At 46.9% G+C, this 11,210-nt stretch overlaps 1 protein-coding gene across 12 annotated transcripts in view; it reads left to right on the top strand.

Annotated features, from left to right (window-relative positions):
• Positions 1-2,692: 2,692 nt before the first annotated feature.
• Positions 2,693-11,210, top strand: part of prom1a (prominin 1a) — a 65,891-nt gene continuing 57,373 nt past the window's right edge. For all 12 annotated transcript variants that reach the window (XM_068592837.1, XM_068592810.1, XM_068592794.1 and 9 more), the window contains exon 1: positions 2,693-3,224. In XM_068592837.1, the coding sequence (XP_068448938.1) occupies positions 2,996-3,224 (229 nt within the window). In that variant the 5' untranslated portion in view covers positions 2,693-2,995. The remainder of the gene's footprint in view (positions 3,225-11,210) is intronic.

Genomic DNA, 11,210 nt, shown 5'->3' with positions numbered 1-11,210 from the left:
ACGATGCTCAAGTCTGTTAAGCGTGAAGAAAAAAATCAAGCTTATCTTCTATAAAACTACATGTGGAAGAAAACTCAAAAGTAATTAAGTCCATCCTTTCTAGTGCACAAAAACAATGGGATTTTAGCAAGTGAAATTACACTTTTTTTCCATCATGTGATATAGTTTGTCAAACTAATTTGATCAGTATTTTCTCCCAATGCACTAAATGCACTGATAACATGAAAACTAAGAAGAGCTTGTTTTTATTACTGTCCATAAATCGAGGTTTGCACTATCGATGATGTAACTTCTGTTGACGCCAGTTAAGCTGCTAGCTTAAACTACATCTAGAGGCCTTTCTGCTATGAAGGTAGATTTGTGTCTTTATTAATTTACTTAAAAACAAGGGATTTGCTCGCGTAATAAAGACAAATCTAAGTTCATATATGCAACCAGGACAGTGTTAGACTGGCAGGTCTCATGGAGGCATCCTGCCACACAAGAGCTTAGCGTGCGGGCTGTTTGCAGGTGACAGTGTTACTTTTTCTTTTTTTTTCTTAATCAGTGTATTAGATTACAAAGTTGTTTTTTTTTAAATGCAAATTTTGAGTCCATGCAGTTGGTCTTGTTTGTTTATTCCGTCTTCTAGAGAAGGTGGAATTACCCAAATAAACAAACAGCTTTAATATATTAAAACCAGGTTGTGCACTTGTTTAGCTTTCAGCAGGATGAGGATTGCGAACAGTTTTCTAATTGTGAGAACGGCTGGAGGTGTTGCCTAATAAACAGGGACATGAAGACGCCCACAGACTACATCAGGAACAAAGTCTCGAACTTGAACTCAAACTTGAACAGCTGATCGACTCTGACTGAAGGCGATGTAGGAAATCTACAGAAGGCCACTGGTTGAGGCCCATGCGTCACCGTATACCCGCTGCAGGTTTAAGGTCAGGCAGAGTAAATCTGCGGCAGACCTTCTAAGAAGGCTAATCTCCTTAGAAGTGCTGAGGACGGCTAACGGGAGGTTGTCTCAAGGCTGGACGACAGCAGCAGCAGCAGCAATAGTCGTAGTAGTAGTACTACCAGTAGTAGTAGTTGTTGTTGGAGAGAGTCCAGAACGTCAGGCAGACTTTGAGGATAATTACAACACAGGGCTAAGACGGAGCTCACTTCAAAAAGATGTATATATTTGTAATTGATGTGAAAAAAGAAAACATACACAGGACTAATTAGAAAGTGGAGAAATAAAGGAATCCCTGCGAGTACAGACGACAACTAGCTGCTAATAAGATACTTTCTGCTTCCTTCAGCTGTACAGAGAAAGAAAACAAGACACTGGGAAACAAATGGTGTCATGTGTTTCTCCTTTCCTCTAAAATGGAGATGATTTCGTGTGTGTAGATGCTGGGTTCCTTCAGGGTTCAGTATTGGGGAAACAAAAGCATGTTATAACTGCACATAAATATGTGCTATATATATATTTATGCTAAATAAATAGTATTTATTTGCTTTGTTTCCCTCACCCCCATTGTTTCCTCCTTCACGATGAATTGAGGGTCTGTCCAGCTCAAAGCCCCGCCCCCCCTGCAGGTCTCATGATTGTGTGTGTGATGGGTGAAGAAAGGTGCTCCGTCAAAGGGCCTACAAACAGGAGGCCCCCTTGTGTCCAGGAGCTCGGGGGCCCTCGCCGACGGGACAAGGATGTTATTGTGCAAAGAGACAAAAGCAGAGCCTACCTGATCGCTGCTCCGCCAATCAGCTCCCTCCGGGCCGCACCTCAGGTATCCTCTGTCCGAGAGAGGGTGGAGGTCAAAGGTCGGGAAGAAAGAGCACCTGTTGGCGGGACAGATAGAAGTTATAGCTGAGGGACGTGTTTCAGAAGCAGGACAGGAACTGTGTAGTTCTACAAAGTAACTATAAAGTATGTCATTTTCCTCCAAGATGTCATGAAGTACAAGTATTATATGGAGATATTTGCGTCAAATACAAATATTACTGGAAGTGACGAGTATATCAACTCAAGAGCTGCACTGTTTGCACATATTGCCTTTTGTGCTACTTTATACTACTTGACAACATTTCAGTAGGAAAGAAACTGTTGACAGTGAAAGTATCTCACATATTTAGAGTGTACATGTAAAACAAGATATTACTACACATTTGTATATACTATAATACAATAACAGTAAGCTCTCCACCTCCATGATGCTGCTCACATGTTGATGCATCAGTGAGACTAATACATATGATTATGTAATACAAAGACATCATAGTATGTAATACAACACCCAGAAAGGGGCGTTATTTCTCCATTGTGAGTATTTACATGTGATACTTTAAAAATATAACACTTTTATGCGTTTTATTCGGGGAAAATGATGCATGGAGGCATTGCATGTGTACACGGTGGCATTGCGACCAAAGGACTGGATCTGAATACTTCTTTCATCATTAATGTACATTGAAATAGCAGCTTTAATAAGTACAGGAAGCGTTGCAGCCTCATAGTCACATTCCTCCAGTGAACATGTCTGTCAGACACTGAGAGACAGCATGTTGTTGGCTGAACTCCACCCTCCTCTCCCCGGCAGGAGGAGCGCTTCTCTCTGGACCAGTCCTCCCCGTGTGGATGCTACGGAGGCGCGCACCCGCTCCCTCCCTCCCACCCTCCCGCGCGCTCCCGTGACGCAGCGCAGCTCCGTGCGCACAGATGCCGGAGTGGAAGCGACAGGCGCGCTCATCTCGGTGGGACCGGAACGCATCGACGGGCGGAGGAGATCTCCCGGTTCTTGTTCGTCTGAAAGCCTCAGACCGCAGGGGAACGATGCTCAGACTGAGTCTCTCCGCGGGCAGCAGGACTTAAAAAGCTGCGGTCCATCCATCTGGACACTTTTTACTCTCGCCCCCCTTCTCCCTCCCCTCCACCTTTTCCTTTTCGATAATAATCCCGGCTGTCATCCTCCACCTTCTTTGGCTTTCTTGACCCCGCGGTTCTGACGGCGAGTCCGGCACGATGTGGAAGAGCGGGGTCCTCCCGCTGCTGTGGGTGTTCCTGGCGTCCGGAGAACTCCAGCCAGACCCCGGGCCGCGGAGACTCGCACCCCCGGGAAAGTTGGATTTCGGTTACGTGCCTGCGGGAGTTTACGAGACTCTGGCCCACTACGAACCGGGACCGATAGGGATCCTGTTCCACATGGTGCACGCGTTCCTCTATGTGGTGCAACCCAACGCCTTCCCGCAAGGTAAGCGCCCTCAGCCCGCCTCTGAGCGGCGGCGTGACGCGTTTTGAGAATCCTCACTTTTGGCAACATTGAATTGGACTGATTGCATTAACTTGTGATGAACTGTTACTACAGGGCGTTATCCCTCGCGCATGTCGGGTTTACTGAGAGCTTTGACTGGCGTCGATCTGCACACCGGTCTCTCTTCACTGCGCCAAAAGCAGCAACAACTCTGCGCGCTGGATGAGTTCTCATGAACGCTCGTGACTCCACAGCGTCCGTCCTGACGTCCGGCTCGTCTCCCCGGTCTCGGGAAAAGGACACTTGGCATTTCGCATTTCGGAGCCCCCTTTCGCGCGTCACGCCCATCCATGGCACGCGCGCGCGTTTTGATTTGCGCGCGGAGGTGACAGCGCTCCGGAAGGTGCCATCTTCTGCCTGCGGCGCTCTTTCCGTCAAGATAATTACAGTTAATGACCCCCCCCCCTCCCCCCACCTCCTCCCACCATCCCCTTTGCTGACAGCATCACGTGCTCAGAGGCCGGTTTGCATACCACATTTTTGCTTGAGTGAGTGTTTGTCCCCAACACACCCGGAGTGGGTCCACACACACTCACACACACAGGGGAGGTGCGTCTTTATGGGTCTTGGATGCTCCAAAGATGCGGCTCCTCTCCCCGCCTCACAGTCTGGGTCCATACCATACTCTGTCTGAACATTTCTCAGATTAGCCGCTCTCTGAGTCACCTTGTTAATTGGGTAATCCCATAAGCCCCTGCTCCATATGTTGTTGGCCTTTTAGTTTCCAGTTTGTCACCAGCACTCGGGGGCCTAATCCCGCAGGGCCGACCCCTCACTGCCCAGCGACGCGTGTGCAAACTGTTGGTTTGAAGACCATAGTTCAGCAGACAATCGCTCCAGTTGTGTCATTGCTTTGGTTAAAAACCTTTTTTTGGGGGGGGGGGGGGGGGTCATCAGAGTCTAGTGACGTAAGCAAAGGCCAGATGCTTATTAATAGCAGCAGTGACCTGTCTGGGTATCTGTCAGGTCTGTTGTGATGAAGACAGGCTGGCCCGCAGTAACCATCTCTAACGACGTCATTTATAGGAAGCTCCGTTTGTTGAGAAACACAACTTGAGGTTTGCATTCAAATCTTTCAGACAAGTGTGTGGGTGTGTAGGTGTGTGTGGGTGTGTGTGCGGGTGTCTCTTCGTCTCCGCCTGCAGGTTAACCTCAGTGTGAGCCGTCTTCCAGCACATGTTTACAGCATGAATCCATGAATTCATTGTCAAATATTGTCGTTCGGACAGCTCATCAAAATAAATGGCTTCTGGACTCAAGAGCAACATTTCTTTCCAAGTAACAAAACTCACAAATCTCTCTGTGAACACCTCCTCTCTTTGTGTGCGTGCAGAGAGACGGCTGAGATTATTGTGATGCAACGCCGACAACGTATTATTGTCTTTATGAAATGTGAGAAAATAGTGGAAAATGCAAAACCGCCCAGAGTTCAGAGCGACATGAACCAGCAAGTCCGTAATCCACAGGAACAATAATATAATGATTAATAATAATAAGAGAAGCTAGGAATGCTCTTCAGTTAAAACAAGCTCGAATCCTTTGTTTATTGCTCGATCAATTACCTCAACAATTACCTACATTGTTGTCGATCTTTTAAAGCTGCAAACTTTACATTTCAAATTTGAGTGTTGGGATTACAAACTCTATATTTTTTTGTTTTTAAGATAAATAATCGCCTTAATTTGGGCGCCAACAGACCAAACATGAACCACAACGTCAGCGATTCAAGCGCCCCAGCTCGTTCAGTCACTGCGAGCTAAACAATTGACATCCGGACAGCAGAAAGTCTCTACATCTTCAGTCGCAAACTAAAAACACATCTTTTCTGACTCCACCTTGAATAAGTAAGTAGCACTTAATAGCACTTCCTATTTTAACTTTATCGAAAAAAAGCACTTTCTTGATTCCTGTTGTTCTGAGTTTGTACTCACGGTTGAATGCCCTTATTGTAAGTCTCTTTGGATAAAAGTGTCAGCTAAATATCATGTAATGTAATGTCGTATCTAAAGCTCTAAACTACCTGGACGGATGAGACTTCGCTGTTATTTAGTCGTGAACCAACAAGCAGTCGATCTCGGCCTGATATTCTGTCGTAACCGTAGAAACAACTCTGTCGGCGTGTAATTAGCGGCACCCCGTCATCGCATCCTCCACCATGGCCGCGTGACATGTTCCACTGGAGACGGTCGTCCTCATCTGGAGGATGTCTGACGCAGCCGACTGCCGCGTCGGTTCTCTGCGTCGAAGCGGCTCCGAGCTCGTGGGAGGTGTTCCACGCCCACGCCGAGCGTGTGAGCGCTGACATATTGTCTTTTTACAGATTTCGTCGGCTTTTGGCTGCAGTGCAGAAGCCTCACCTCCCTCCCACCCTAACACCTACCCACAATCCCTTTCTCACACCTCCCTTCTCTCCTACACACACTGTCACCAACACACAACCGCTAATTGCTAATACTGATATACAGCTTCATTAGCCCGCTCCAGACACGAAACAGAAAACTTAGCGGGCTTCAACAAGCTGTGAAAGTGATGTTTTATTTATTCCCATCACCTCGACGTTGGGGTCGGTTACCTGAAGCTTCATTACAGCTTCATCCAAACGTGACCGGACATTTACGGATTAAGCCACGCCGCTCCAGAGAGTGTCGGCACGTTTAATGCGAGCGGAAGCAGTGCGACGGCCGGGAGAGAGTTGAGTTTAAAGACGTGAAGGAACAGGACGTCTCTCTCTTTCTCTCTCTCTCTCTCTCTCTCTCTCTCTCTCTCTCTCTGAATCACTGACGGATTATAAAAAAAAAGAAAAGAAAGATAATTCCACTTTGCTGTTAAAGCCTGAATAAATACGCATCGGTATTCTCTCATCGTGAATCCCTTGGGAGCAGAATTCTGCCGAGAACAGAGAGGAGAAGATGTCTGGTCGGGACCCTCTTTAAATCCCTATTTGCCAAATATTTATGAATCCACACCCAGGCAGCAGGCGGGGACGAAACACCGGGAGGGAGACGTCGTCCGACGACTATAACTTTGGTTGTGTCGGGTGATGTTTGTCTCAGTCGCTCCACGAGGGAGAGAATTATTTACACAGACTGATCAAAGACACACACAAAACAATCTCGGTGTCACTTTTCAGTCTCACGGGGCTTTAACAAGTGCGAACACACACGCACACAACAGAGCACACGACTTCAGCCGGACACACACATCCGTCACCTTTAGCCACGAGGATTGTAAAGCCTCCATCCACCGCTGCGCTATATTTCCCAGTCTTTTAATTCATGTCGGGGTAAGCCGCCGTCGCTCACGGAGCTGCATTAAGCTGCTTCTGCACTTTGGACGCTATCGTTTTTCCGCTCGTGGGTGAGCCGATGCCGGCCGCCGTCATCGCAGCAGATCCCTGTTGGAAATGTTTTCTCATTAGCGACTGTACTCCCTCTCCTCGAAACCACTCACACCCACACCTTTCACACGGCGGAGGCCCGGTGAAAGTCTTGGCATTAATTCAAGACAAGTAACAGTTGCCAGGGAAACCCGGCGGCGGCCGTCGCGGCGCTCTCCGGCGCGCCTCGCAGCCTGAAACGTGTCTCGCTGCACCGGTGAGGCGGAGGAGCTCAGGTTACACACTCTCAGGTTTTTATTCGACGCTCGTCGGAAAGGGAGTCCAGAGCACAGATGCATTATGGGGCTTTAATGGAGGATGCATAAACATGAAAGGAAACTGAAGAGGAAAACCTTCAATTGATATGGAACCAAGGACAAAGCAGAGATCGAAGCTCTTCGTGATGCGCATCAGAGATGTACTGGAGTTACAAAGTAGAGGACGTTTTGGTTTGATGTCTTTCATGTTCAAAGGAAGAACTATCCACAAAGAAAGAGCTCTTTTACGCTTAATGCAGATAAAGCTCAAATACAGAGTGAATAAAGGGTCAAACTTCTGTCTATTTAGTTTTAATCCAGTTGTTGCTCCTAAATTAAAGTTTCCTCCTCCTTTCTACAAAGTAAACATTTAACATGCAGCATGTAATTAAAAGTGGACCGTCACAAAGTGTTGAGGTTTAATAAAGAGACGCTTGATGCCTCTAACTTTAAGGGTTACATAATAATCAGACCGATCACAAAGCCTTGACATTGTTCGTAGTCTGCTTTTTTGATCATGTACTAAATTTATTTATCTATTAACAAACACGGCTGCAGCAGTGTTCCTATTGGCCAACTAAGCACCTCCCACTCCGGCAGAGTTGAACATGACCTCTTACCTGCCACACCTGGAGATTACAGTGAAACAGGAAGCCCACGCTTGAGTGTGTTCATAGTTTTGGTTTCAATAAAACTTAACACTTAAGAGCTTGAAGTGGCAATACACACATTCTTTTTCACAAGGTGTGATGGTAAAATATAGTATTGTCATGTTATGGGAAAATAGGGCCTAAAGTGATCATGAGTTTATCAGAGATGGATGCGAGACAACTTTGATTCAGAGACTTCGTTTCTCCTTAACAGATCAATAGAGAACATCTTGTGTGTTGTTATTGTGCGACCACAGCAGGAAGAGGAGGCCCCCGGTCGCCGATGAAGAGCGATGCTCGGTCTTTGTCTTCTGCGTGGAGCTTTGTGGTCGTGTCGGTTGAAGCGAGGAGGAGACGCCATGCGGTGCAGGAAGAGAGGAGGAGACCCCGTGCTGTTGTCAGGATTACGATGAGCAGCATCGGGAATGAATTACAATAAAATACATTCAGATATATTTCTTGCTTTTGCTTGAAAGGTCGTCTATTGGCCTCTATGTAAACCCTAGAGTGGCTCAATTGACTGAAAACGCTGGTTTATTAAAGAATCCAAAACAATACAAGTAATTGTTGCGTAGACCGGTACACTGTACTTCTCCAAATTACAACTCAACATCATTATTTTGACTCATAATCTTTTGAAAAAGCCTATTACCATCATTATAGGCCATTACACTGAACAAGAACCAAATTACGAGCATGGCCAATCACTGTTAGGGGATTAGTCTGCACACGGAGCCTTTTGGCACTTCACTGCCGGAGCGGAAATGTCAAGAACTGACGACGAAGACAAACTGAAGCAAAGAGGATTTTCTTTACCAGCGCCGCATAGTACAACATGTTCACTCGGGAGAAGAATAAGAGTTCTTTCACCGGGGGAAATGGCAGTATTTCACTTTAGTTTTGTGGCGTTTTAACCTTGAACGCAGCGAAGGCCGTCAGCTCTCCGGGGTTTACTTTGACTGCACCAGGAAGCCAGAATAAATAACCACCTGGCGATAGATAATGACAGTGGGTAGCACGCGTGGACGGCTGGTAAATGCTGCAGGCGGCGTTCCTCTCCTCTACGGCGGTAAAGTGATTAAAGATGGTGTCCTTCAACTGGAAGGTCGGCGCTCGACAGCGAGCGTCTGCTCCGCTGAAGTGTCCTCGAGCAACGCTGACCGCGCTCATCTCGGCGGAGGACGGAGATGTCTCTTACGTCGGGAGTGTCGATGGTGTCAGAAGAGTGAAAATGAAGTCACGACTAATTATTTTCCCAGCAAAGCCAGTTCCCAGTTACAAACATTTTCCTAATTAGAGATTTCTTCGGCGGCGAGCACATCTGTGGACGTTACCATCAGAGGCTGTGATCATCCCCCCAAAAGGGCTTACATTTGCAATCATAATTTCTGTTGGATCAGAATCATTCCTCCTTTTTATAATATCAAAAACAAGCGGATAGCAGTGACTTGCAGAAGCATGCGTGATGCGCTGGTGTCTGGTTTTTCTATTTCCGTCATCAGCAAACACCTCGTTTTTTTTTGGTATCGCGATCAAATAAGTTGACGGAGGCGCGTACGTCTCCGCCCAGATCACCGATTTGCAAAAGATGATCAGCGGTTTGGTTCAAACAACCGATGCCAAATCAAAGCAGCGGCCGCCTGAAGCGCACCAACCCTTCACGCTGCGCGTGCGTTTCCTGCTGAGTCGGATGTTCTTGCCGGTGCAGCGGGGGGCTCAGCTGCTTCGGGGGCACGAGGGTCAAAAGGTCGGGCGGAAATGAGCCGCGCACACAGACCTTTGCAGTTTGCGGACAGCTCGCCGCAGAAGGCACTGGCAGTTGGAGTCGACTGTAACGGAGCGTTCTGACATACAGGAGCACAACGATGACAAGCGTACGGTGCAAGTTGTCATGGCGGTAACAGAAAGACACGATCCTGACCCGACCTTCCCAATAGTCCCTTTTCCACCAGCTTCTCGTAAACTCAACAGACTCTCTTGTCCAGCTGGGAAAAACATGAGGTTAACCGTCCATAATTAAGCTTTTGCTGCAGCAAATCAGCGCTCGCAATCAGAAGTGTAAACCTTTCGTGATTTCCATAAAGTTTAATGATTCATTTGTTCACACTTGTCTCAGCGCAGCACTTGCATCATCCGTAACATCCATGCATGTACTATTGACCAATGCTCTAATAGCGTTTTTTTTTTTAGCTTTATCTGTAATCTCTGCTGACCAATCACTTTTACACCAGTCACTACAGACCGTGCTCATCCAAACGCGTAGTCAGCAGCATACGGGTGAATCTGGCTCCAGGGCCGATATCCATTTCAGTGTAAATGTGAATTTCTCACTTTTGAAACAAAACCCAAAAGTTTCCCTTTGGCCCTCGGCCCGACCTCTTGTCTGCTGCAGACTGAAGTGCTGTCAGGTATCCTATGGAGGCGTGTGCATACTAGAATGACCAACACTGTGTTGCACTTGCCCATTACTCGCTGGTGTGGGCGGCTGCTTTATATGCATGACAAACAAAGCAGCAGCTGTGCACTATAAAACAAATCCTCCAAAACACAGAAGACGGCATCACTTTTCAGAGCCTTCCAAAACCGTTACAAATCATTGTCTCGCGTTTTTATTATTAAAACACGGTCAATGCATATTTATTGTCATGTTTTTGTCTTCAGGCCGGCTGAAATATGGCCAACAGTAGCTGACACGCATGGAAGATAGTTACACCCTGATAGATTTTGTTTTTCTTTTCTTTTTGTGACATTTTTGTCCGTATCACACGTCAAATGTTTGCTGGTGCGAACACAGGATGAATGTTTGTCTAAGCGTGTTGGTCGTCCACAAATCTGGACGATTGGATCACAATGCTGCTTTTCCGTTGTTCTGTGGGACTGAAGCCTCCAGCACAAACATGTCTGGATGTCCTCAATATGTAAAGCTTTGAACCCAGCTTCCATCTGTTACTCAACAAAATCAAATTAAATGATGAGAAGCACAACAAGCCAGTTAATACGTTACTAATTACTTATCTAACCAACCAGACATTATTGTGATTTTCCAAATCCTGAAGTGTACTATATTTAAACAGGGCCGTGCATCTACAACATGTCGTTTTTAATCCACGCAAACCATCCCACAATAAATAAACTGATTATGAATGTGGCATCTTTACAAGCGCGGCCCAGTCGTGCTGAAGGAGCGTCTTACGCGACAGAGAGAGGGATGTGTGCGGATCCTCTGCAGTGTTTCTGAGCCGTCACATGCGGTCACGTCACCGCTCTGACAGTGACGGCCCTCGGCACCACTAACAGGCACAGCCTCGCCGGCCCGCAACGTAATGCCAGCTGATTACCACAGGCGATGTGTCACGGCAGCGCGCAGGAAAGTAAGCAGGCCGGCGCAGGTGAAAACGTGCAGGACCGACACGCATCATCTTAATATCTTCCTGCCCGTTTGTACAGATTACGGGAATATAAACACTTAGGAAACGCCGGCAGAACTCTACACGCTTCAGCGCTCTGCTTATCGTTCAAACGACACACATTGGCGAGTCGCGACTATAAATCGTGCTTCGCTTTCTGACTGACAAGGTCTGGTTGGAAGATTCAGAAGAAGCACTCTCTGTTTGGCATCAGGTTAATCTCGTGAAATTTCATG

This window comes from Clinocottus analis, unplaced genomic scaffold (assembly GCF_023055335.1).
Source record: "Clinocottus analis isolate CAN_PGR_092001 unplaced genomic scaffold, fCliAna1.0.p SCAF_10, whole genome shotgun sequence".
In the NCBI taxonomy this organism is placed as follows: domain Eukaryota; kingdom Metazoa; phylum Chordata; class Actinopteri; order Perciformes; family Cottidae; genus Clinocottus; species Clinocottus analis.
This window is presented reverse-complemented; position numbering and strand designations above follow the sequence as displayed.